The 27,891-nt window shown below is 43.2% G+C and overlaps 1 protein-coding gene across 1 annotated transcript in view; it reads right to left on the bottom strand.

The window, feature by feature from the left end:
• LOC115095575 (placenta-specific protein 9-like) overlaps positions 1 to 27,681 on the bottom strand; it is a 53,144-nt gene extending 25,463 nt beyond the window's left edge. The window contains exon 1 of the mRNA XM_029609488.1: positions 27,201 to 27,681. Coding sequence (XP_029465348.1) covers positions 27,201 to 27,264 — 64 coding nt within the window. The 5' untranslated portion in view covers positions 27,265 to 27,681. The remainder of the gene's footprint in view (positions 1 to 27,200) is intronic.
• Between the last annotated feature and the right edge of the window lie 210 nt (positions 27,682 to 27,891).

Raw genomic sequence — 27,891 nt, 5'->3', positions numbered from 1 at the left:
TGAAATGCTAAGAGAAATCAGGGAAGCTAACCAATTGGGGGTGCAGTAATAATGGGAGATTTTGATTACCCCAGTATTCACTGGATAAATGTAACATCAGGACATGCTAGAGATGTAAGATTCCTGGATGAAATAAATGTCTGCTTCATGGAGCAGTTGCTTCAGGAACCGACAAGAGAGGGAGCTGTTTTAGATCAAATTCTTTGTGGAATGCAGGATTTGTGAGAGAAGTAACGGTGGTGGGGCCATTTGAAAACAGTGATTATAACACGATCAAATTTGAACTAATGACAGGAAGGGGGATAATATGTAAATCTCCAGCTGTAATACTAAATTTTCAAAGGGGAAACATTGATAAAATGAGGAAAATAGTTAGAAAACTCTGAAAGCTGCAGCTGCAAAGGTAAAAAGTGTTCAACCGGCATGGACTTGTTTAAAAATACAATCCTAGAGGCGCAGTCCATATGTATTCCACACATTACGGGGCGGATTTTAAAAGCCTTGCTTGCGTAAATCCGGGTGGATTTACGCGAACAAGGCCATGCGCGCCGGCGCGCCTATTTTCCATAGGCCTGCCGGCGCGTGCAGAGCCCCGGGACTCGCGTAAGTCCCGGGGTTTTTTGTCGGGGGCGTGTCGGGGGCATGTCGGGGCGTGTCGGGGCAAGGGCCAATCGACGCGGCGTTTTGGGGGCGGGATGCAGTGTTTCGGGGGCGGGCCTGGGGGCGTGGTTTCAGCCCGGGGCGGTCCGGGGGCATGGCCGCGCCCTCCGGAACCGCCCCCGGGTTGCGTCTCGGCGCGCCAGTGGCCTGCTGGCGCGCGTGGATTTACGTCTCCCTCTGGGAGGTGTAAATCCGTGGACAAAGGTAGGGGGGGTTTAGATAGGGCCGGGGGGGGGGGTGGGTTAGGTAGAGGAAGGGAGGGGAAGGTGAGGGGAGGGCGAAAGAGAGTTCCCTCCGAGGCCGCTCCGATTTTGGAGCGGCCTCGGAGGGAACGGAGGCAGGCTGCGCGGCTCGGCGTGCACCGGCTGCCCAAAATCGGCAGCCTTGCGCGCGCCGATCCTGGATTTTAGCAGATACGCGCGTATCTACTAAAATCCAGCATACTTTTGTTTGCGACTGGTGCGCCAACAAAAGTACGCGAACGCGCATTTTTTAAAAATCTACCCCTAAGAAAGGTGGAAGGAAGGCAAAAGGATTATCGACATGATTAAAAGGTGAGGTGAAAGAGACTATTTTAGCCAAAAAAAAACATCCTTCAAAAATTGGAAGAAGGCTCCATCCGAAGAAAATAGGAAAAAGCATACACATTGTCAAGTAAAACATTGATAAGACAGTCTAAGAAAGAATTTGAAATTAAATTGGCCGTGGAGGCAAAAATTCATAATAAAAACTTTAAAAAATATATCCAAAACAGGAAACCTGCGAGGGAGTTGGTTGAACTGTTAGATGACCAAGGGGTTCAAGGGATTCGTGGGGAAGATGAGGACATTGTAGAAAAACTAAATTAATTCTTTGCTTCTGTGTTTACTAATGAGGATATTGGGGAAATACCGGTTCCGGAGATGGTTTTCATGGATGATGAGTCAGATGAACTGAAAAAATCACTGTGAATCTGTAAGATGCAGTACGCCAAATTGACAAAACAGTAGCAAATCATCTGGACTGGATGGTATGCACTAGAAATGTGAATCGGAACCAGAATCGGTTCTGATTCCGGTTCCGATTCACATCATGTTTTTTTTTTTTTTGTCCGGCCCGATCGTGGTTTTGTTTATCGGCTGCACCTGAGCCGATAAACAAAAAACCCACCCGACCCTTTAAAATGAATATTAGCTTCCTCCACCCTCCCGATCCCCCCCAAAACATTTTACAGGTACCTGGTGGTCCAGTGGGGGTCCCGGGAGCGATCTCCCGCTCTTGGGCCGTCGGCTGCCACTAATAAAAATGGCACCGATGGCCTTTGCCCTTACCATGTGACAGGGTATCCATGCCATTGGCTGGCCCCTGTCACATGGAGGGAGCACTGGATGGCCGGTGCCATCTTTAAAAATGGCACAGGCCATTCAGTGCTTCTACCATGTGACAGGGGCCGGCCAATGGCACGGATACCCTGTCACATGGTAAGGGCAAAGGGCCATCGGCGCCATTTTGATTAGTGGCAGCCGACAGTCCGGGAATGGGAGATCGCTCCCGGGACCCCCACTGGACCACCAGGTACCTGTAAAACGTTTTTGGGGGGGTCAGGAGGGTGGGAGAAGCTAAGGGATTAGTTTTAAAGGGTCGGGGTGGGTTTAGGGGTTATTTTTGTGTGCCATTTTTCCCACCCTCCCCCAAAATGATAAGAGAACCCCCACGAACAATATCATGGGGTTTTCCTATCGTTTTGGGGGAGCCCCCGGTTTCTGACAATTTTGAAAATATTGTCCGATATTTTCAATCGTCCAAAGCCCGATTCACATCCCTAGTATGCACCCAGAATTCTGAAGGAACTAAAAAATGAAATTTCAGATCTATTAGTTAAAATTTTCATCCTATTACAATCATCCATAGTACCTGGAGGTGGTCAAAGTAACCCCAATATTTAAAAAGGGATCCAGGGGTGATCAACCAAACTATAGACTGGTGAGCCTGACTTCAGTGCCGGGAAAATAGTGGAAACTATTCTAAAGATCAAAATCACAGAGCATATAGAAAGTCATGGTTTAATGGAACACAGAGAGCATGGATTTACCCAAGGGAAGACTTGCCTCACAAATCTGTTTCATTTTTTTAAAGGGGTTAATAAACATGTAGATAAAGGTGAACCGGTAGATGTAGTGTATTTGGATTTTCAGAAGGTGATTGACAAAGTCCCTCATGAGAGGCTTCTAAGAAAACTAAAATGTCATGGGATAGTAGGTGATGTCGTTTTGTTGATTACAAACTGGTTAAAAAACAGGAACATAAGAATATAAAATATGCCATACTGGGTCAGACCAAGGGTCCATCAAGCCTAGTATCCTGTTTCCAACAGTGGCCAATCCAGGTTACTACTACCTGGCAAGAACCCAACCATTAAATAAATCACAAACTTCTATTGCTTATTAATTAATAGCAGTTTATAGATTTTTAATCTAGGAACTTATTCAAACCTTATTTAAACCCAGTTACACTAACTGCTGAAACCACATCCTCTGGTAATGAATTCCAGAGCTTAACTATACGCTGAGTGAAAAAAAAATTTCTTCAGTTTGTTTTAAATGAGCTATTTGCTAACTTCATGGAGTGTCCCCTGGTCCTTCTATTATCTGATAGATAAATAAAAAATTTACATTAACTTGTTCAAGTTCTTTCATGATTTTGGAGCCCTCTATCATATTCCCTCTCAGTCATCTCTTCTCCAAACTGAACAGCCGTAACTTCTTTAGGAAATGGAGAGTAGGATTAAATGGTCAATTTTCTCAGTGGAAAAAGGTGAACAGTGGAGTGCCTCAGGGATCTGTACTTGGACCAGTGCTTTTCAATATATTTATAAATGATCTGGAAAGGGATACAATGAGTGAGGTAGTCAAATTTGCAGATGATACAAAATTGTTCATAGTAGTTAAATCACAAGCAGATTGTGATAAATTGCAGGAGGACCTTGTGAGACTGGAAAATTGGGCATCCAAATGGCAGATAAAATTTAATGTGGACAAGTGCAAGGTGAATTCATATAGGGAAAAATAACCCATGCTGTAGTTATATGATGTTAGGTTCCATATTAGGAGCTACCACCCAGGAAAAGGATCTAGGCATTATAGTGGATAATACATTGAAATTGTCAGCTAGTGTACTGTGGCAGCCAAAAAAGTAAACAGAATGTTAGGAATTATTAGGAAAGGAATGGGGAATAAAACAGAAAATGTCATAATGCCTCTGTATCACTCCATGATAAGATTGCACCTTGAGTTTTCTGTACATTTCTGGTCACCACATCTCAAAAAGGATATAATTGCACTGGAGAAGGACAACCAAAATTATAAAGGGGCTGGAATGGTTCCCCTATGAGGAAGGGCTAAAGAAGTTAGGGTTATTCAACTTAGAGAAGAGATGGCTGAGAAAGGATAATATAGAGGTCTTTAAAATCATGAGAGGTCTAGAATGGGTAAATGTGAATCACTTATTTACTCTTTTGGATAATAGAAGGACTAAGGGGTACTCCATGAAGTTAGCAAGTAGCACATTTAAAACAAATCAGAGAAAATTCTTTTTCACTCAATGCACAATCAAGCTCTTGAATTTCTTGCCAGAGGATGTGGTTAGGGCAGCTAATGTAGCTGGGTGTAAAAAATGTTTGGATAAGTTCCTGGAGGAGATGTCCATTAACGTCTATTAAGCAAGATGACTTAAGGAATAGCCACTGCTATTACTGGCATTAGTAGCATGGAATCTACTTAATGTTTGGGTACTTGCCAGGTACTTGTAACCTGTATTAGCCACTGTTGGAAACAGGATACTGGGCCTGATGGACCCTCGGTCTGACCCAGTATGGCAACTTCTTATGTTCTTATGACAAGGCATTGGGTGTTAAATTAAAGTTTACTGATTGTGCAACAATTAAATGAAAGTCCATTTGTGCATACAGTTGAAGTTACATTTAACTGTTGGTATATGTGTATATTTCTCTTTAGGTAAGTGTCCTTTGTTTCAGACCTTTGAATTGAGCTTCCCATGGTGATTTTAAATGCACAAAGCTCACCCCGTGGCTAACCAGGAATCCTATTGAAGGGGTCCCCTCAAGCATAGAAAAACAGTCTTACCTGAATCCATCTCATTCCTGCTCCCATAAGTGGAGATCCGATTGGGATCTCCCGATCTTGCTCATTCTCCTTATTTCTGTAGTTGGGTACTTTTCTTGCAGGAAAAGTAAAAAAGAAAAGATCAGACAACCTCAGCTCTGTAACCCAGGGGGAGGGGTGAGTCAGAAATACCTCCCGACAAAGCCATGGTCCAAAAATACTTTCTAAAGGTAAAGCTGGATACATCTTCAGCCATCAAAATCTCAGAGGGTGCTGCCAGTAGTCTCGCCCACATAGAGAGTAGAGAGGTGCTCATGGGTCTTCAGTCCTTTGAATTGAGAACCCAAAAGGGAATCGGGCTCAAAAATCTATCTCTCTGTAAATAATAGAAGAAGGACCCCTCTGGCAGGGAGTGCATGGTGAGAAATCTCTTCAAATGTAAGGTGATGTGTGAGGCTGGGAGGCCTCACCAGAGAGCAGAAACAAGGCATCCTCACTGCTAAGAGGCTTTCTAAGACTGACTACCCAGAACACTAAAATGGCTGAGCTAAATAGGATGAGACATCCAATCCCAGCCCTCCAGGTTAGGAGGGGCAGAGCGGATAGAAGGCTCATAGATATTCTAAGCAGGGACCTAGGGCCATCTACTGTCTGACCCAAGGGGGCACCACATATGCAATAGTGTCAATTGTCAAGGCTTCAACCCTGGCCTTGATGAATGGCACTACTGCTCTCAAGGTTCACACTTTGGCTAAGTTAATTCAATCCCTTTTTGCATATTACCTATGACTTAACACGGCATTATGTCATCTTTTTTCCAAGACCCAAAGAAGTAGAGTATGGTTTGCAGTGTAAATCCGTTCTATTTCCCCCAAGAAAACAGAGAGGAGCCAGTAGCAGCAAAGATCATTTCTGGCCCTCCAGCCCCTGAAGGAAGAAGAGCAAAGTGTGTTGGAGCTGCTTACCCAGAGATGGGGGCACAATAAAGGAGGCAGTGAGGGAGAGCAGCCAAGGTTGAATGCACATGGGATGAATGCCTGTCAGCTGCTTACTGGTGTTTTGGTTTATTGGCCCCAGAGCTCCTTAATGTTTTGGTTTCCGGGGCCCTGCCAGCTTTGCCCCTGGTGACCACACTGGGGGAGGGGGAAAGGTAAAACGTGAGGGGAGGTGGGTGATAAAAGGGAAGGAGTGAGGGTAGGAAAGAAGGAGGGGAAAGAGTAAGTGAGAGAACATAGGGGGAATCATGAGAGCAAGTGAAGGGATCAGAGGGAGGGGAGGATGATTGGGAGGTCAAAATAGTGAATAAGCAGATTGGAGGGGCTGTGGGATATGTGGAGGAGATGGAAAGAAAGTGAGAGAGGGAATTAAAGGGATAAGGTGTGAGTGGGATGATCAGAGTTGGAGGTACCGTCTGTGAGTGAGGCACCTGAAAGGTCAAGGAAAGCAAATAAGGGAAAGGGATAGAAGGTGGTGGGTAAAGAGCATATAATCCTGCTCCCTTCTTTCCTCCCTCCCTTGAGGAGGCAAAGAACAAGCTCCTCTTTTGAATTATAGTTCCTCCACCCAGGCCAAGGAGGCTGAGGAAAGCGAGTACATGACAGTTTGCTCTCAGTTCCCAAGGCAGAGGAGAGGCAGCTGATTTGGGCTTGAAGAGGCCACCTGTGCCATATTGGCTAAGAAGGGAGAAGAGGAGAGGTGCTGGAGAGGGTAACTTTCCATGGTAGAGGGGTACACGAGGCTACAAGTGATTGGGGATGAGACTAGAGGGCCCTAAGACCACTGGGAGATTCAGGGAATGAAGGACCAAGATCCCAGGGCAGAAAGAAGGAGGAAGAGAGGAGGGGGCCATTGTTTACCTTCCTCCCAGTGCTGGTGGAAGGATGTCCGGCAGCCACCCTAGGCGGTGATATCATTACATGATATCTCTCTCTCTCTCTCTCTCTCTCTCTTAAATCATAAACAACAAACAACCTCAGCTCCTCAAAGAAATACATACCCAAAAATAGAAAACGTCCCCAGCTCCGTGCCTTGCCCTCACCACTTCTCATCTCGTCTGTCCTTTCAAAATTGCTGCTCTTATTGGCTACTCTGCCGCCCGGCCCACTTTGCCAACCTAGGCTATTTCCTACCCCGCCTAATGCTTCCACCAGCCCTATCTCCTCCTTACCTCAGTGATCCTCCATCTCTAGCCCCCAGCAGTGCTCAACCTTCAGTTTTCCTTCGCCCACCAGTGCTCATCAAGTGAAGAATGGCTGAGGGTTGAGCACTGCTGGGGGCTTGAGAATGGAAGATCACTGGGAGAAGGAGGAAGAAAAATGTATCCAGGTATGATGTGTGGGTGAGGGAGAGAGGGAATTTGCACCCGGCTCTGGCCCCACACCCTTAGAGGTCACACCTGCTACTGCTCCCACCTCCATACCTCCCCACCTCCCCTGCTCCATAGTTTCACACCCTTTTTGTTTATAAATTAAGCCCATGTTCTACTTAGTACTGGATTACTCGATCTTGGAAACTTTGATGAAATTAAAGTCTGGCTATGTTGAAAAATCATCTCCCTCCTTCCCAAAGGCAGTTATAGCTTGTTTTGCTTATACACCCAATGTAGCATAGGAAAATCTGGTATCTAAGCACCAGAAAGCCATTCACCATTAAGAACACAGACAGCATTTTGGGCAATTCATTCAATTGCTCTGATCTCCAACATTAATTAGGAAGTACTTAATTGAAAGAATGATATATAACCAAAGCTGGCCAATAAAAATGATAGGGCAACAAGCCTGAAAGAGTTAAAGCCAGCGTGAGCTTAGAAGAACAGTTTTACAAAGGCTGTCAGAAAGCATACAAGACATTAGTTAGCATTAGTGCAGGATACACACGGAGCCAACAATGCCAGTGAAAAACCACAACTGCAGCAGAGAGCTGCTGTAATGAGTAAAACCATAGCAAATCTGTGTGCCTCTGGAGAGCATCTTCCTGCTCTGCCCAGTGCTCAGCAGGCAGCTCTCTGTTCCAATACAAAGAAAAACCGCACCAGGTCTGGGAGTCTCTGCTAAATCATTCATCATCTGACCCAGAGCAGATTTTTATGATCCCAGCAAGACACAGAATACAAAGCCTTTCAAGTGTCATCTCATTTATCATCTTTACAGCTTTTTAGTTTTGCTTTGCCTGCTATTTATAAGTAAAAATAAAAAACAAACAACAACAAAAAAACAGACTGGGAGTACCTCCTGGGGAAGAGCTGCAGAAGAACCCAAACAGAAAATTTTTCTTAAAAAAAAAGAAATATTTAGAAATAATAAATATATGGAGACTTTATAAGATAAAAATACATCAAACCAGTGACTACAGGTCAGAAAAGGCTTCCTAACAGATTTTTTTTATTTTACTATAGAATCATCAAAATTCTGAGAACCCCTTACAGGCAAAGTGACTTCACTAAGTCCATGTGTATGCATTCCGGGTGAAAAGAAACAACGCCACATGGAAGCTGGGAGTTTTCAGTCCATTCTGGGCACCAGATGCCCAATGACTGGTCCAAGATATTAAGACCTGGAATCTCCTGCTTCGGCCTGCGTGCAGCATGTCACATGTTTTATATTAAATATGCCGTCATCTCAGATTTGGCCTAAAGCAAAGCCATTGCCATGGGAGATGGACCGTATCCAAGGGAGGGGTTTAGCTGTTCTACTGTTGCAGTGAAAAAAATGTTAACTGGGAAAAGAGAAGGAACTGTTAGCTGCTGATTGCTAAAGGTTATACATGCCAGAAAAACTATTTCATATGCTCTGTTCACATAAGATGATTTTTTTCCATCAAATTATGTCCATTGTATAACAACCCCTATATGAGGCCCAATTTGGCCTTTACAGTAAAAGTATGTTAACGTTATAGCACTTGCTGTCTTCACGGAAAGGTTTTTAGATTTGTCATCTGTTCTACAATTAATCTTTACTTAGTGTTGTTCTCGTTGACATGTTCTTGTTATTTCCAGAGGTTGATTAAAATGTTTTTTTACCAGCCAATATAAATTGCACATCATTCTTACAGTATTTTTAGTTATTGGGATCTGCTAGATCCTTAATTTCAGAGGTAAATGTTTTGAGAACTTGTACAAAAAGTAAACTGGATTCTGGAGGTTGACATAGACTATGCAACAGAAGAGTGGCCCAGTAGTTAGCCCAGGGAAGCAAGGGTTCAAACCCTGCTTCTCCCACTGCCTTGATCCTTGATCAAGCTGCATTATCTCCTCCTGCCTCAGGTAGCCAAACAGACTGTCAACTCTTTATTGTAGGGCCTCATCATAAATCAATTCTTTTTACCATTATACAGCACTGCATACAACCACTAGCACTATAACAATGCTATTATTAGACTTCACCATACATCAAGACATGGTTTAATGGAACACAGTCAACAATGTTTTACCCAAGGGAAGTCTTGCTTCACAAATCTGCTTCACTTTTTTGAAGGGGTTAATAAACATGTGGATAAAGGTGAACCGGTAGATGTAGTGTATTTGAATTTTCAGAAGGCGTTTGGCAAAGTCCCTTGTGAGAGGCTTCTAAGAAAACTAAAAAGTCATGGGATAGGAGGTGATGCCCTTTCAAGGATTGCAAACTGGTTAAAAGACAGGAAACAGAGAGTAGGATTAAATGGACAATTCTCTCAGTGGAAGGGAGTGGACAGTGGAGTGCCTCAGGGATCTGTACTTGGACCGGTGCTTTTCAATAGGTTTATAAATGATCTGGATAGAAATACGACAAGTAAAGTAATCAAATTTGCAGATGATCCAAAATTATTCAGAGTAGTTAAATCACAAGTGGATTGTGATAAATTACAGGAGGACCTTGTGAGACTGGAAGATTGGGTGTCCAAATAGCAGATGAAATTTAATGTTTTCAAGTGCAAGGTGATGCATAAAGGGAAAAATAATCCATGCTGTCATTACACAATGTTAGGTTCCATGTTAAGAGTTACCACCCAGGAAAAGATCTAGGCATCATAGTAGATAATACATTGAAATTGTTGGCTCAGTGTGCTGCAGCAGTCAAAAAAGCAAAAAGAATATTAGGAATTATTTGGAAGGGAATGGTGAATAAAACAGAAAATGTCATAATTCCTCTGTATCGCTCCATGGTGAGACTGCACCTTGAATACTATCTACAATTCTGGTCGCTGCATCTCAAAAAGGATATAGTTGCACTGGAGAAGGTACAGAGAAGGGCAACCAAAATGATAAAGTGGGTGGAATAACTCCCCTATGAGGAAAGGCTAAAGAAGCTAGGGATGTTCATCTTGGAAAAGAGACTGCTAAGGGAAGATATGATAGAGGTCTATAAAATCATGAGAGGTCTAGAATGGGTAAATGTGAATCAATTATTTACTCTTTCGGATAATAGAAGAACTAGGGGGTACTCTATGAAGTTAGAAAGTAGCACATTTAAAACAAATCGGAGAAAATTCTTTTTCACTCAATGCACAATTAAGGTCTGGAATTTGTTGCCAGATAATTTGGTTAGTGCAGTTAATGTAACTGGATTTAAAAAAGGTTTGGATAAGTTCTTGGAGGAGAAGTCCATTAACTGCTATTAATCAAGTTGACTTAGGTAATGCCACTGCTATTACTGGTATTAGCAGCATGGAATCTACTTTATTTTTGGGTACTTGCCAGGTACTTGTAACCTGGATTGGCCACTTGGGGACAGGATGCTGGGCTTGATGGACCCTTGTTCTGACCCAGTATGGCATCTTCTTATGTTCTTATGTTCTAATGGTGAAGAAAATTTGATGAGGCACAGCCAGCTATCCTCATGCTCCTACAAGCTTGGTCTCTGCTGGTGCATCCTCACATTCCTGTCACAACTCGCAGGAACTGAGATGTGTCATCTTCTCGTGCTGGAACAAATGTGCTGATTCACTGCCTCTGCCGCCTTCCCTTTACCACTGCTGCAGATCCCCACTCAGATCCAGTTTCAGTGGGGAGGCTCCCAGAGCTTGAGCCACAGAGAAAAGTAAAGCTGCTGAAGGAGAGTCTGCGAAACACTGAATCCTGTCAGCCAGAGAGGGTCATGGGGTTTGCAGACCTGGCTGCAGGTGGCAAGTACCAGACTGAATGCTAAAAATAGAGGCAGCTCCTGCTGAGAGGGAATGCTAGAGGTCTACTCTCAGTTGCACTTGGATCCTAGGGCCCTTCATAAGGAATCTGAAGTCTTCACTAAAATTTTAGCAGCCAATTGGCCTCTATGACTATCAGTTAAATCACTAATATTACTCTTAAAACATCAACTTTTAGTGGAGTCCTTGCCTTGGTGAATGCTCCTAATCTGCCAGTTGCCCCTCAAAACTCAAAACTCTTGTTCTCATCCTATAACATCTGACTAGCAGGTGTCTACCTGTGCTGGCTCAATGGAAAACATCCAAGTTCCCCTCATCCAGACAGCTAACTTTCCTTCCCAATCAGTCTTCAGACAAAGACCTTTTAAATTTGAAATTATTTATTGTACAAGTAGTTTTTAGTTACTTACAATTGTTGCTTCCAAATGTATTGCCCCAGGCAAAGATCTTTGTAGCTGAAAAATAGGCAAGAGAGGGGAGAATGGAGTTCTTTGGGATGCAGGGTGAGAAGACAAAGGGTTCTGAAGCTGATTTAATCTTTAGAATTAAAGCGATAGGAAGAAATGTAAAAAAGCTGATCGTATCACAGAGGTTGCAGGCACTTCTAGCTTTGAGGCAGCATGGCTGAGACTGGCTAACAGTCTTGGAGAGTGATTACAGGAAACATCCCCACGAGCTGGGGCTAGAGGGCGAGATCTAATGGTAGCGAGCCTAGGATCCATGTGACACAGGGGGGAACATGAAGGGCAGTCCCTTGAGCCAATAAGGCACTTAAGAAGACTCAAGTTAGATTGAGAGGGCATACAGACCCTTCCCAAGTGAGAGAAAGCAAAGGATGAAGGAAACTTCTCTTAAGGGCAAGCTCCCTTAAAGGCAAGGCTCACGGGTTTTTATTGTGGGTTACAAAAAGGTGTTTCAACAGTAAGCACAGTATATACAGACACAAACATGTACCCACTGCTGTGGATGGGTTGCACTACCTTTGCAACCCATCCACATGTTTTTAAAATTTGCATTCTGTTTGCTATGAGCAATACTTGATGTTAAACAATCTGTATGTTCTTTCCTTTCCTTTAGTGCCTATACCACTAACACTTTGGATGCGCAAAGTATAAGGTCTGCCTGTCTTGTTCTGGTCCTCAAAAAACATCACTTCTACCCCATAAAACTGCTCTTTATAGTGACCAAGAGGACCTTCCAATGGAGGGTCTCCAAGGGAGACATTCTCCACTGGCCCCTGGTGCAGCCAAGAGCAATTAATGTGGCCCTTTTTAAGAAAAATATGTGCCCATCCGTGGCCTAGTTTAGGGATGGCAAACTTCAGATCTCAAGTGCCACAAACAAGACAGGTTTTCAGGATATCCAGAATGAATGTGCATGATATAGATTTGCATACATTGGAGGCAGTGCAAGCAAATCATTTTCATGCATATTCATTGTGGCTATCCTGAAAAACTGGCCTGTTTGTGGCAGTCAAGGACTGGAGTTTGCCATCCCTGGCCTAGTCATTAGATCAGTGATCTAGGAGCCAGGGAAGACAGGGTTCAAATCCTGCTTCTCCCACTTACACTGCTTATGACTTTGGGCAAAGAACAGCCTCCCAGTGAAGGTGTTAGAGACAAAAATAGTATTTGAATTCAAGAAAGCATGGGATAAATAAAGGGGATCTTTAAGGAAATAATGGGAATTATAAGGCTAAATTAATTGAGCACATAAGCCATACAGTCTATTTCTGCCATTATGTTTCTATGATTTTACCCTATATTGTCTCAGGTACAAACTTAGAGAGAGATTTATGAAATCACAATATTTTACAGTGGGAGAGGTGGAATCTCACGGTGGGGGGGAGTATTCCCATGATATTTCGCCCATTCCCAGGAAAATATTGTGGTGTTATTTTTTCTCAGGAAAAACTCTGCAAGAAAAACTAGCAAAGCAGGGCCCAAAAAAACCACAATAGCAGCCCAAGTCATATGGGGGCATCATCGTTTTAAAGGGCCCTCCCCAAAATTATAAAAATCCCCACTGGGTACCTACCAAGACCTTCAATACCTTTCAAAGTAGTGCAGGTCCAAAACGTTTAAACAAAAAGAAATCAATGGCATGTGGTGACACCCGCCCTCCTTCCCCTTTGTAGAAAATACCCCTGCCCCAACCAAATACCCCCTATTAAACACCCCCCCAGCCCCCTCTCCACAATAATTCATCCCTGGGATCTAGTGGGTCTCCTCATCCCCTTCCACCACCAACCCTTACATAAAAAAAATGGACCTTGGTAGTCTAGGGGGACCCTGGAACTCCCTGTACCTCTCATAGCTTTAGAAGACTCATTGGTGGAGTTGTGGCATCCCAGAGCGCCCCATAGCCCTGGTCCAGTTGATGCCATTTTAGAAAATGGCGCCAGCCAGCCATTGCCCCTATCACATGATGTGGTCAATGGCTGGCCACACCATTATGGAAATGGTGTCAACTGGCCCGGGGCTAGGGAGCACTCTGTGCCACCACTGCACCACTGAGTCTTCTCAAAGTATGGGGAGGTCCGGGGGACACCCTAAACCACCAGGTCTATTTTATATGTAAGGGGTGGTGGGTGGTGAGTGGGGCGATCCACTAGACCCCATGGATAGAATTGTATATTGCAGAGGGATGGGATCAGGGGAGCCATGGAGGCATGTCTGTTGCTAGAGGGATTTAATAGGTGGGGTTATTTGGTTGTGGCACGTAATATTTTCTACAAAGTGGGGGGTTGGAAAGGTAGATAGGGTATTGTTGCGCACCATTGATTTCTTTTTCTTTTTTTTTACTTTTTGGGCCTGTGCCTCCTCAATAGATAGTGAAGTATGGGTGGGGATCTCAGTAGACCCCCAAGAGGGATTTCATAGTGGTGGGAAGGGTAGTTATTTTTGGGTCTGTGATTTTAAGAGGATTTCCTATGCATTAGCTGCTTTGAATGGATTTGCAAAATGTATATATGCAATTTGCATGCAAAGCAGCTAATTGTAATAGAGGTGTGTTTTGGGCCAAAATATTGTGCGATATCAAGAATATCACGATATGGCTGCAATATAGCTATGTCACATAATAAACAGTGTTTAACTCACATTATATCTATATTGCAACTTTGTAAACTAGGCCTTAGATTGTAAGCCCTCTTTGGTAGGAACCTACCTACTCTACCTGAAATATAACTTGCCTTGAGCTCAGTTTTGAAAAGGCAAATAATCAAATCCAAATATTTGTCAACATGTCTTGTCAGCCTGTTTTGACTAGATTGTAACTTCAAGGAGTAGGGACTGTCCATTACATGTCTTTGAACAGTTCTGTGTACATCTGATACGTGCTAATCAAACTCATATTAATAATTCTCCTAGGCTGGGTTTGCTTATTGCCCTCAAGAGGTGAATTCAGTGCAAGCAGTGGCGCATTCTCCTTCCAGGTGCACTTTCTGGGGTAAGCATCTGAAGACTATGAGTACATATCTTTGCCATTCTGGATAAGTGAGGGAATCAGTACCATTTAGCTGGAATGCCTTAATATTTCTGGGATGCTCTAGTAATTTGAGCCGAGTCAGCTCATGAAAGAAGGAACACAGCCCATTTCTGTAGCTATCCCCGTAGTGCCTGCGGGTCTGAAGTTTTACCTGGCAAATCCTCACCCAGGAAGTATGCACATGTAGAGTAATGTTTCTTTCTACTGCTGCTACAGTTGTCTCAAAGCAAGCAGTGGAATATACATTCACTGTGAAGTTGCCCATGGAATTAATTTTGTAAATGCTCTTCTTTGATAAATAAAATCAGACCAATTGGAAATTATTCAAGGTCGGCCAGAAAGTAAGATTTTTATCCATCCCTAGAGAGGTTTGGGCAGCCTTCCCCTCTGAATGTTCACCCCCTGGTCCATTACAACATTTGATTGACTACTGACTAAAAGAAAGTCTAGACGCCATGGTAAGGCTATATCCTTAACACCAGTTACACTTAGATCTAATGATGCTAAAGGAGGGGGTGGATAAGATTATATGCCAGGGAGTAAGAGGAGAATGGGAAGCTGATTATGTCAGAAGGAGAAGGTGGGGGGAAGGAAGATGATTACATCAGTGGAATAGAGGGGGAGGAGAGAAAAGGTGGGGTGGATAGGGAAGGAACAGATGGTGATTATGCCAGAAGGCAGGGAGGGGGTTAAGGGGAGAGAGTGATGAAAGAAAGGTACTGATTCCAGGATGGTGGGTGGAAGTGATTATGCGGAGGGGTGGTGAGGGAGTGAAAGCTGAGGGTGTACCAGGATGAAATAAACCCAGTGCCATATGAAAACAGTCGGGAACCATTGTACCAATGCACACTGTCCTACTAAGTTATCCTAGGGGCCATTATTTCCTTTTCTCCAAGACATACTCTATGTAATACAGAACAAAACAGCCAAGACATCACTGACGTTTGCTTAGGGATGAATGTCCAATTAATAAAATTAGCAAATCAATAAACTTCATGTTTGCAGGAACACTGTTTTGCACAGCCCTAGTCACAGGTGCTCTGGAATCTCATCATCTTCACTCACTAGCAATATGATTTAAAATGTGAGAATGATTTTGTCCATATAAGTGCCTGCACACCATGTATTTAATGTTTTTTTCAGGGTTGGAACTACTCTGGCTAGCTCTTTTAATGTCTCTTTTCCCCAGGGTCGGGCTGCTTTGTTAGTTGGGGGGGGGGGGCAATTTCTCTTCCTGGGAGAGGTGTACTTATCCTCACTGTGTGTACTGTATGTGCCAAAGAAATACACTGGAGCCACTGTTTGAGTGTCCAAAAATAAAAGACTGTACTGATAAGTAATCAAATGTAATATGGCACAAATGAAAACAGTCCTCAGCACCACAGATTTATTCTTTGCTTACAGTCTCTTCTCCCTCTATCTGTGCATGGGTCACAGTTACCAGGGCAAGAGAAAACATCTTCTCTCCAGGGCTTGGCTAAGTGGAGTTCCCAGATGGGTGGGAAATCCTTGGTTGGGCAGAAAAACTCTTCCAAGAAGGCCAAACTTGGAAAAACCCAGCCTACTACACAGAGAGTCAAATCTTCTGTCTCTCCAGGGGTGAAGGCTCCACATGGATGTCCTCAAGGGTCTCAGTTAGTTCCTATTCACAGTTAGATGCTCTTCTTCTCTTTTTCTAGAATTGAAGCCCTGTTGGGAGAGATCCTCTCAGGAACAAGGAAGCTCCAGCTCTTCCTTGGTAGGGACAGAAGAGGGGCAACCAAAACTTCCTCACTGGTCTTTCAACCAAACATGTCCTTTGCCCCCACCAGAAGATGCTGCAGAGGTTCCCTTCCATTCCTCTGCTTCCTGGGAAGGCCACAGTGGGGCAGGTCTTCAATACTCAGGGCCCTCCAAGGTGAGCTTTCCCCAAGTCCTCTCCCTGGGGTTTTACAGTCTTCTTTCAAATAAAAATCTTCAAATCCCCAAAACACAACCCTGGCCAAACCACCCTACACCTAAGGAGTGGGATGCAGAAGTGGAGTCCCTGACCTGGCCCAAGGAGCACAGGCAAGCCAGAACCAAAGTCCTCAGGTAAGCCAAAAATCCAAACAAGGGGAGAAAGACCTCCAGACTGTCTCCAAACCTCAGAACTCAACAATACTGCACCCAGAGATCTCAGGAGAGAGCTGCTTTTAAATCCTAAAAAGGAGGATGGCCAATACCCTGAAAGGGAGGGGCTACATATGAATGGTGCCGCCCCATTTTTCTATCCTACACTGCATTGGCTGAAAGAAGGAGTTACACAGGGCCATGCTGGTAATGAGCCTGGGTGGGAGGCCATTATATAAGCATGGACTTTTCACTCTTATTAATATATATCTATATATGCATAGATAAATACAGATACAGATATAGACAGATATATATATGCACTATGCAGTGGTTTATGTAATAAGCAGTAATAAACTTCGAGAAGATGACCTTGGATATTATCCAAACTGTCTTTGCATTTTTGTAGGCTAATATCTTATTCTATTCTGGAAATATATTGGCCCTCAAGGAAGGGAATAACAGCCTCCATGGGCAATATATCTCGACTGTTTTTCATGGCTATTTTATTCAGACAGATTGTTTTACACGGTAAACATCATTTAAATTTCATAGTTGCCTCTACAGTGGATGTGTGTGCGCATGCACGCATATTCATGCACGATGCATTTGAATTTTTTTCCAGCCATGTTTCAGCAGATAGAATCACCTGCTTTTCTTGCCTTGCTTCTAATTTCTTTTTAATTTTCTACCATTATTAAGCTAGAGATAGCAAGAAGAGTGCCAGAAGGACTGATAAGAGAGGTTGGAAACTTAATGCCACAGACCAACCCTGGGATAATAAGGAAGGAAAGGAAGCAGACCACCCAGACAAAGGACTTGGATACAGTATTCTATAGCCAGTGATTGATTTCTCTTTCCAAGAAAAGGCTTTAGTAATAGCATAACAGACCTTATCATGCCAAGTACTGTACAGGAATTTCTTTAGGAGGAAAGATTTCAGCTCTGCAACCAAGATTTATTGACGAGTGTGACCGCCATGTATGTGCTATTCCCTCATGGAGTGAAAACTTGTCACATTTACTTAACTGTGACTTATAACTTTACAGCTGCTCAAAAATGAGCAGAAGAGTTTTATGCCACACGATGCATTTATGTCCACTTCTACAGCTCTCTGCCTATTAAACTTCATGAAACATGCAGGGAAAGTCAGGGGAGGAAAAGTATTCAAATTTTGCTTAGATATAACACTGCACCTGCACTTTTACCACTAGAAATGCTGAGATCTTTTCACTGATAAATCTGTCGTGGATCAAAACTTTCATAAGTTTCCCCTTCCCGCCTTCCACATGTTTCTGCCACTATTTAAGGAGGGTGTAATCAAACTTTGCTCCAGTTTTATTCAAGTGGAAAAGATGCTTCAGATTTCTCTGTAAAACTATCCCAGCATTTTCAGTTGAGCAAAAAATCTCCCGTTCAAGATATTACTTTATTCATCAATTACAGTGAAGCTAACATCACTGATCTACATTCTAACATGCAGTGCACTTTCATACTCATGAGTTTCATACTCTAAGAGTAGAAAGTTGGTGGGGGTTTTTTTAATGGTGCGTCCATTTTAGACTTTAGAAGACAAAAATTTCTATATGATGGTTGCCTGGGCAGGGGCAGCATGGTTGGAAGAGTGGTGACTTACAGAAGGAGGGTTAAAAGTTTGCATTATGCATGGAGATTGTTTAAAAATACCATCTTGAAAACCCAGATAAAATGTATTCCACACATTAAAAAAAGTTGAAGAAAGACCAAATGACTGCCAGCATGGTTAAATGGTAAGATAAAAGAGGCTATTAAATCCAAAAAAAGGCATCTTTTAAAAAATGGAAAGCAAATTGAAAAGCAGAAAATAGGAATCAGCAAAACACTGTCAAGCTAGATGTAAAACATTGATAAGGCCAAGAAAGAATTTGAGACGAAGCTTACCAAAGAGGCAAAAACTAATAACTTTTTCAAAAATGTCAAACTCAAGAAGCCTGTGAGGGATTGGGTGTAAAAGTGATGCTCAGGGAAGACAAGGGGTTTATATTAAAGAGTATGTTGAGGAGATACCCATACCAGAACCATTCATTCAAGGCGATAAGATAGAGGAACTGAAACAAACTACTGTTAAACTGGAGGCTGTATTAGAGCAAATTGACAGTCTAAATCACAGCAAATCACCAGGATCTGAAGTGATTCATGCCAGAGTCTTGAAAGAAGTCAAATATGAAATTGCAGACTTGCTACTGGTAATCTGATACCATTAAAATCTGTCACTGTACCCGAGGAGGGTAGCCAATGTACACAAATTAAAAATAAAAAACTCCAGGAGGTGATCCAAGAAACTACAGACCAGTGAACCCAACATTGGTGCTGGGTAAAATGGTAGACGCTATATTTAAGGACAGTATTACTGGGCAAATAGATTAACATGGTTTATGGGAAAGAACCAATATGGTTTTAGTAAAGGGAAGTCATGCCTATTAGAAGTCCTTGAAGGTGTAAATAAACATGGATATGGACGAGCCTGTACAAGGACTAGGGAACATTACATGAAACTAATTGGTCTCAGATTTAAAACAAATTGAAGAACATGTTTTTACAGTCAGCACACAAGTAGGTTATGGAATTTGATGCTAGAGAATGTGCTCAAGGCTAATAATATAGCTGAGTTTAAAAATGGTTCGGATAAGTTTCTGGTAGACAGGTCCATTAATACCCTGAGGGTATGCAAATCTATCTCAAGCATATTCATTGTGGCAATCCTGAAAACCCAACTGGTTAGATGAGCCTCTAGGAAAGGGTTGGAAAATTCTGGATTAGAGGAACAGAATGCATTGGTGATTGAAGATCCCTCTCTTCTTGTTCTTGCTCTCCCCTTCCTCTCTCTTTTTCTCTCTCTACAAAAAGCAGAGGCAGCTGCTATTGTGCCCATGGCCTATTGATTCTAAGCCATTGCACTGAGAACCAATAGGCTACAGTAGGAGGCAGAAGCAACAGTTCTGGGGAAGGAAGTTCTTCTTGCCTCCGAGGCTCCTTGTATTGCACTTGGGTGTCTCCACTGCTGGGAGTGAGCAATATGGAAAAGACTCTCTTATTTGAATCTGCCAGGTACTGCCACTGATGGAGGCAGGTTGCTGGGTTTGATAGATCACTGTTCTATCAAACCCAGCAATAGGTGGAAGACTGGCAATCTGGAAAAGGGGTGGGGTGTGAGTTAGGGGATGGCTTGTAGTGAAGGGGATGTGAAGGAGATATGGAATGATTAATAAACCAGTAGACAATGAGGAGGTAAAAAGGGTGGCCTAGGAGTGCAAAGTGGAGGAATGGGGACCTGTAGGTTTAGAGCAGTGTTTCCCAACCCTCTCCTGAAGGCATACCTAGTCAAGGTTTTAGGATATCCATAATGAATATGCATGAGATAGATTTGCAAGCATTAGAGACCTAGGGTATGCAAATCTATCTCATGCATATTCGTTGTGGCAATCCTGAAAACCCAACTGGTTAGATGAGCCTCTAGGAAAGGGTTGGAAAATCCTGGTTTAGAGGTACAGAATGCATTGGTGATTGACGATCCCTCTCTTCTTGTTCTCGCTCTCCCCTCCCTCTCTCTTTTTCTCTCTCTACAGTCTCTGTACACAAAGCAGAGGCAGCTGCTATTGTGCCCATGGCCTATTGATTATAAGCCGTTGCACTGAGAACCAATAGGCTACAGTAGGAGGCAGAAGCAACAGTTCTGGGGAAGGAAGTTCTCCTTGCCTCTGTGGCTCCTTGTGTTGCACTGGTACCGTTTATAGTGTTGGACGAGGACTGGGGATCCAAAGAAGCTAGAAACTTTCTTAGAAACCCACAACATGTTTTCTGAACCAAGAATCTCCAGGTCAAATTGGCAAAGCTTCCAGCTGTGCTGTGGAGAAGAGGTGATCTGAAGTGAGGGAAGCCTTTCAAAATCTTTCTGTTTTCTTCTTAACATGTAATTTCTGTTATAGGTAGCATCGCCCTAATCTCAATAAGTATCTGTTGTCCCAATGTGCTATGGCATCAACATTCAAAAGATTTCTGCAGATAAAATTGGCTTTTAATTGCATAAATCTAATCAGTTAAAAATCTGAAGCCCCTAACTGTCTCTGTTTGGCTAAGATATGCCTACACAAAATTGCTATGCACACAAATTTAGCCGTATAAAATAGAGGGTGCCTAAATTAACTCTCCGTAAGCAGGGGCGGTTCTATCATGAGGCAGGGTGAAGCAACAGCCTCAGGCAGCAGAATTATGAAGCGGCAAAAAGTGACCCTCCAAAACACCTCTACCACAGCCGCTGCCTCACTCTGCCTCCAAAGCCAAATATTGGATCGGGCAGGGATAAACCAAACCCCTGCCCGATCCACTCAGTGGCAACACACATCCCTAACCCTGGGCAATAGGAGTTGTGTTTATCCCAATGTCATCTCCTGCTGCCGGGGCCAGTCTGGCAGCTTTTACGGCGAGACTGGCCCCGTGGCAGCAGATGATGTCGGGATAAAAATGACTCCTATCGCTGCCCACCCACAACTGGCGACTTAAGAGAGGAGGAGGACATGGTGACTGACAGCAGACCCCATCCTACTGGTGGCTGAAAATCAGGCCTAGGCCCTATAGGTGTGTGAGTGGGTGACTGCCTGTGTGTGTGTGTGTGCAGGTGGGTGACTGCCTGCCTGGGTAGATGGGTGACTGCTTGAGTGTGTGTTAGAGGGGGGTGAGAGCCTGTATGTGTAGGTGAGAGGCTGTGGTGTGGGAGACATTGTGTGTGTGTGTGTGTATGTGTCGGTGGGAGGGTGAGAAACTGTGTGTGTGTCAGTGGGGGGGGGGGGGGGTGACAGCCTGTGTGTGGATGTGCTTGGGTGTGGGTGGGTGATTATCTCTGTGTGGATGACTACCTGGATTGGGTGGGTGACATCCTGTGTATGTGTGGATGAAAGATGCTTTGGGGGTGGGTTTGAGAAGCTCTATGTATGGGGGTGGGTGGGTAGGAGCCAGTGTGTGTATATGGGTGGGTGGCTGGATCAAAGCCTGAGTGTTGGTGTGTGTGTGTGTATGTGTGACTGTGTGTGTGTGTGGTGGGGAGGATCTGTGTGTGTGTGTGTGTGTGTGTGTGTGTATGACTTTGTAGGTGGGTGGGTGAGAGATGCTGTGAGTAGGGGTGGGGAAAAAGAGGCTGTTTGCATGATAGGAAGGGGTTAAGAGTCTTCTGGTGGGTGGATAAAAGCCTGTGTGTGAGAATGTTTGTGTATGTGTGGATTTGTGTGTGAGAGCCACAGTGGATGGGTGGTTAAGAGCCAGTGGGTGGTGTGAAGGAGAGCCTGTGTACTGGGTGCATATGTGTGTGAGGGAGTGAGAGCCTGTGTGCGTGTGTGTGTGTATTTGTGTATGTAAGAGAGAGGATAAAGTTTTTACAGCTTCCCCCATACCCCAATCAACAATAATCTCCGAGCAGCTGGAAATCGAAACATCCCAGGTATGACGAGCAGGAGATTTTAAAACCCTTATTAGCGTAATTATTGGATATGTCTACTGTATTGAAATATATTTTGGGAAATGTTTAAACATTTTTTGATGTTTTAATTATTTGGTTTTCTATTCAGTTTTTAAATATTTATTCTTTTTATTAGTATGGTTTTACTTTTATGATTGATTTATTATATTTCTTTTTTTGGTGTTTGTTGGTCTCTTATTTTGCCTTTGATAAGGGCCTGTGTTCTATATGTGTGACCAAGGTGAGGGATTTTGCTGTGTATAGTTTGTGTAGGTCTATAGCATTCAGTCTTGTTCTGTTTTCAATAGGAGGTGTATTGGTCTTCTAAGGCCTGATGTAATATTTACAGTGCTGCTCTTTCCTGAGTAGAGTTGTTGCTGTTTGAGTTCTGGGAGTTAGTATTGTTTTGATATGGCAGATTTATCTTTTGGGGTAAACTGTATGCTTGAGAGGCTGTGATAGCTTTTATTGGTTATGTAAGTATTATCGAAAACTACTGTATATGAGTTATTGAGACAGTATAGGATCCATCTTTAGTTGTGAATGTCTGATCTGACATCTGAAGAAAGACTTACGTAGTTTTATGTAGATTTTGTACAATATTTTTAGGTACATGTATTTTTTTATTTTACAGGTATTTTAGGCAGCTCGGCTTGTTCTGTTATCTAAATAGGAGGTATGTTGGTGTTTTAAAGCGTGATGTAATATTTGCAGTGTTGCCTTTTTGTAGGTAGAGTTGTAGTTTGAGTGCTGGCAGTTAGTGCTGTTTTTGGATGGGAAGTTCACTATATTGTAATGGTTTATTCATGGCCTTCTGAGGGCCACGTCCACTCCCATTACATGTTACAACAGGCCTAATTACATTATGGGTCCCATGTGTCTTTTACCTCTAGAGGAGAGCGAGACTGCTGTAGACCGGGGAGGGCGGGCGGCTAGCACATGAGGGAGGGGGAGAGGGGACTGAGGGAGCGATACTGAATCCCCTGCTATGAATGTCACTGCACACTGAGAAAATATCACTGCCCACAGGCAGAAAAGAAGAAAGAAGGCGGTGGTGTTTATGGCCTGCCCGCGGGGTATTCCCCCCCCCCCCCCCCCAGCGGGCAGGAAGAGGTCGTGAGGCCAGGTATTAAAAGAGGAAGGTAAGAGATAATGTTTTCCTCTTCCATCAGCTCAACCCTCTTCTTTCCCTTTTTATTGAGAAGGGAAGAGGAGAGTGAGTGAGTGAGAACTGAACCCATCCCCTAGGGGTGGCTGAGCTAAATGAAGGGAAAGCCTCCTCTTCACTCCCCTTCACATAGCTCTGCTCCTCTTCCCCTTCTCTTCTCAATAAGAAAGAAGGGCGTGAATGAGTGAACAGGAGGAGAAGGGAGTGGGCTGGGAGAGAGATGGAAAGGGGAGGGGAAGGGAGGAGGTGTGAGTGAGGAGAGAGAAGAGGAAGGATGAAGGTGTGGGGGTATGGAGGGGAGGGGAGAAGGGAGGAAGTGTGGAGAGGGAAAGGGAAAGGGAGGAAAAAGGGAGGAGGAGTAGGGGAAGGGAGGAGGTATGAGGGAGGGGAGGGAAAGGGAGGAAGTGTGGGGAGAAAGGAGAAGGAGGTGTGAGGGGAGGGAAGGACAGGAAAGGGTTAAGTGAGAAGGACGGGGGTGAGTCAGCTGTTTTGAAATACATTTTTAGCATGTTTTTACTATTATGATTGAGATTTTATATTTCTTGATTGTATTCTTTATTTTATGAGGAATGGTACTGTTTCCGTTTTCCCACTGTTGCGCTGTATAGAGAGCTGGCTTCTTGTGGTTCCCAGTACAGTTTTTGTCTGCATTCTATTTGTACTTTGTGGTCTCTTTATTCTATATTTGGTGAGGTTCTGTGTGACTGAGATGAGGTATTGTGTTACTGTGTAATTTCTGTGTAGGGGTCTAGTAAGAACTTGGTAAAAGAAGCTGTGTTTATAAATGAATATAAAAACATTGCTCCTGAGGTGTCAAACCCCTGCAGTTCAACTAGGCACTGAAGTGGAGACTACTGCTACTGAGGCCAAGGTCTCCCTCTGGCCCGCTCTCCTACTGCTACCACTGCCTCTTCTTACTGACATTCTCATGTACCACTATCACTGATTTTTCCTGCTACTCAGGGTTTCTACCTCATCTAGGTCAACCTGAACAGGTTAATGCAGACCCCAGTTCTGCCCCTTACTAGCAGATGTTGCTCTTAACTTTAATGGCCACAGTAGTCTCCACAGACCTGGTGTGCCAATAAGTTTATGATTGGTCTCAATGGACCCCGCCCTTGTTGTGAGGTCAGAGTAAGTAGGTGAGTTAAGGAGATGTGCCACTCCCCAATGGGAGGGGTTTTGAGTCTGAATGTGTGATTCATGCATTAGGATTCCAGGAGCTGGGGTCCGTAGTACCAGTCTCTCAATAGAGTAGGGCAGTGGGCCCGATCCCTCCACAGAGGAGGATCTAGGAGGGGAAGAGTGAAGCTGTTCCTGCCCAGGGAAGATGGCTGGAGCCCAGGGACAAGGTCAGCCAGGCTTCAGAGGGAGAAAAAGAGAAATGAAAGCCTGGGATTCTAGTCTGTGCAAACTCAAAAATGTCTTGGGAGGCGAGAGGAGCAAGGAAACCTCACTCAACCCTGAAAAACTTGTTTGGAGAAGGGATTACACAGAGGATTGAACTTCAGCAGGAGCTCTTGGACAAAGAAAGCTATCCATCAAAGGAGAGATCCTGTGACGTTCTCATCTAACATAGGAGTTCAGTCAGAAGTTCATTCAACTGCAGGATTTTGATGAGAGAAGAGGATACCTATCCTATGGAACAAGTACTGGGGAAAACCCAAAGGAGGAAGGGTCCTTGCCCCGGGAAGCAGAACTGAAAGAGACTGAGTTTGTTTCTATACATTAGGGACAATGTGTGGTGCATTATTCACCAGTATACCAGCATTTTATGTTGCCCATCTTCAGAGTCAATAAAATAGCTTATTTCTGAACTCCAAACGTTGAAGTCATTCTGGCATTTTAGTGGTGACTTGATTGATGAATGGAGAAGAAGAAGCCCTAGGACCTTGAAAAAGGGAGGTCATGGGGGCCTACTCTGGTCCATGAGTTGCCCAGTGAGCCCCTATGCCCCTGTCATGGTTGGGGGCTGGAGCTACATAAGAACAGGAAATGCTACAGTAGGTCAGATCAAAGATAGCTAATCCAGGACATAAGTATCTGGCAACATCCCAAAGACTAGATACACACTTCTTGCTCATAACCATAGATAAGCAGTGGCTTTCTCAAGTCAACATGGCTAACAATGATTTATAGCTTTTCCTCCAGGAACTTATCTAAATCCTTTTTAAACTCAGCTATAACTGCTTTCACCACTTCCTCTGGCAACAAATCCCACAGTTTGATTTAGCTGAGTGAATAAATACTTTAGCCAATTTGTTTTGAATGTGCTACATATTAGATTCATGGAGTGTCCTTTCAGCCTAGTATTATAGAAAGTATAAATGGCCATTCCCTATTTACCCATTCCACCACAGTCAAGATTTTATACACCTCTATCATATCTCCTCTCAGCCATCTCTTCTCTAGGCTGGTATCCTAACCTGATTAGCCTATACTCATAGGAGAGCCATTTCATCTCCTTTATCATTTTGGTTGTCTTCTCTGTACAATTTCTAGTTCTACTACATCATTTTTTAGATGGAACAATCTGAACTGCACCCAGTATTCAAGGTGTAATCGCACCATGGAGGAATACAGAGACATTATGATATCCTCTGATTTATATTTCATTCTTTTCCTAATATCCATCCTTATTCAGAAGTCTTTTCCATTTTTGTTTTCGCCTTTGGCCAAATTCTTTGCCCTTTAAGTCCATATAATTGGAAGCACGACCTGCAGTATGTACAGTTCTGTACAATCAGTGCACTGCCCGGAGATCTCTCATAAAATGGGATTAAAATACATCATTCAAATTCTGTCTGGTACATAACACAGCCTGCCAGCTCATGTTTGTGGTTACAACTATTCAGCTATAACCTGACACTCTGAATAACTTCCACCAGATCCCAAAACAGATGCTCCTCTTGGGAACAAACTGGTGTATAGTTTTATTAAATCTTCTTAAAAACAAATGCAGTACAGCACCTTATATTTGAAGATCCTTTATCCGAAAACTCCCATTATCCGAAAAACATCATGGGCTCTTGGCTGTGTTCTGTTACAATAGCTGGAAAAACCTATTATCCATAAACTGGTTGGCGTCAATTGTTCTGCTGTCCAGAAAACTCCCATTATCCAAAATGATTTTATAAGAAAACTATCATTCGGAAAAAGCCTAGTCCCAACCAATCTGCATACAAAGTGCTCTACTGCAACAGTGACATATGTGACCAGCTAAGGTGAACGAAAGTCCAATGGTGTCTTTTTTTTTTCTTTTTAAAATATTAAACATATACTTAATTTTAGGCAAATTGTTTGCTTCTGGTGCAGACTATGTGGTGTTTGATGTCAAGAAGTTATATGGCTGGTTTTATTGAATCTAATGTAAAGTTTTCTATATCTACAGAGCCACTGAGCCTCTTCAGCCTCGCTTCTAGCTATCGAGATATTAATTATCCTGCACTAATACTTCTCATGGTTTTAAAAAAGTGATATTCAGGCTGCTTCAGGAGATTTTTAGCTCTGCCCTGCAGTTATTAAACCCCATGTTTATAAAGTAGTTTGGCTAAGGAAAAGAGGACAAGAATGCAAGCTTCTAAGTTGTAGGAGCTTGTTTTGTACACCACTTGAAATGAAAAGGCAGTTCAGTGCCCACAGCTGTACATTTAGTGGAAAATTTGTTTTCAGTCAGTGTTCCATCAGATGACTCCTAATTGTGCTGTTTCGTTAACATGCTCTCTGAAATTAACCAAACGCATAATTATAAACAGCCAGAGTACATATCCAGAAATAAACCCATAACGCTGGCTCTGTCCTTCTGAATTACAGTGGAACATGCAGTGATAGAAAGTAGCACATTTGCCTTTTGTTTCCTTATGTTTTTAAATTATTTCTCAGGAAACAATCATAATCAAACACATAGTATTTCTAAACAACATGTGATGCTTATGTGGGGTTTTCTTTATCATTTGATACAAAAGCTTCTCTATTTCTGTCATATTTTTACAGTAAAAAAACAAAAAAAAAACCCAAAAAAACCAAAGCATGTTCTGTTTTCCAATGCTAACATGCTAAAATCACTGTAGTGAGATGGATTACTTACCAGAAAACCTGTGGTCTATCATCATCATCATCAGAAGAAAAGTCACTGCAAAGAGAAAACGCATGATCTGGAATGAAAGTGATCCCTATCTTTTCTGCCAGGAGACAAGAGGTGAGAAGCAAGCTTCACTCTTCAGGGTGGGAGCCCAGGCAGTTCTGTGCTGAGAACTGGCTTTCCGATCCAGCAGGAGAGAGAGAGAGAGCGAGAGAGACTGAGGGCTGGGAGGAAACAGTCCAGAACTCAGCCAAAAAAACTCTTAAACTGTTCACTAAAATCTTCAAACACCAACAAAGGTTCCAGTTACCAAGGAGCTGGCAGGGGTCCAATCTCTCAAACCTTTTCCTCCACTATTTATTTGTCTTGAGCATGAATGGAATGTGACAAAGATTGGAATCTCACATCTTTAATTTCTCCCTGCGAGAACAGCACTGCAGTAAACCTGTGAGGCTGGAGCAGGTTCCTGCCTGGAAGTGGTAGAGCCCCCTTTATTTCACCACTTTAAGAGAAGAATAAAAGGGGTTGTGTTTCCTAAGGGCGGTTAACTTGCTGATGGGCTGTAGGGTATTTCAGAAGAGGTCCATTAATTTAAAGCAGTGTGTCCTTTACAAAAGTGATTGGTCAGGAGTTCCAAAGGAAATGTAGGATTTATGACACAACACTTGTGGACCATTTATCTAAGCTGGAAGCTGTG

Source organism: Rhinatrema bivittatum, chromosome 7, assembly GCF_901001135.1.
Source record: "Rhinatrema bivittatum chromosome 7, aRhiBiv1.1, whole genome shotgun sequence".
Taxonomy (NCBI): domain Eukaryota; kingdom Metazoa; phylum Chordata; class Amphibia; order Gymnophiona; family Rhinatrematidae; genus Rhinatrema; species Rhinatrema bivittatum.
Note: the sequence above shows the minus strand (reverse complement) of the source record. Positions and strands in the feature narration are given on the sequence as shown.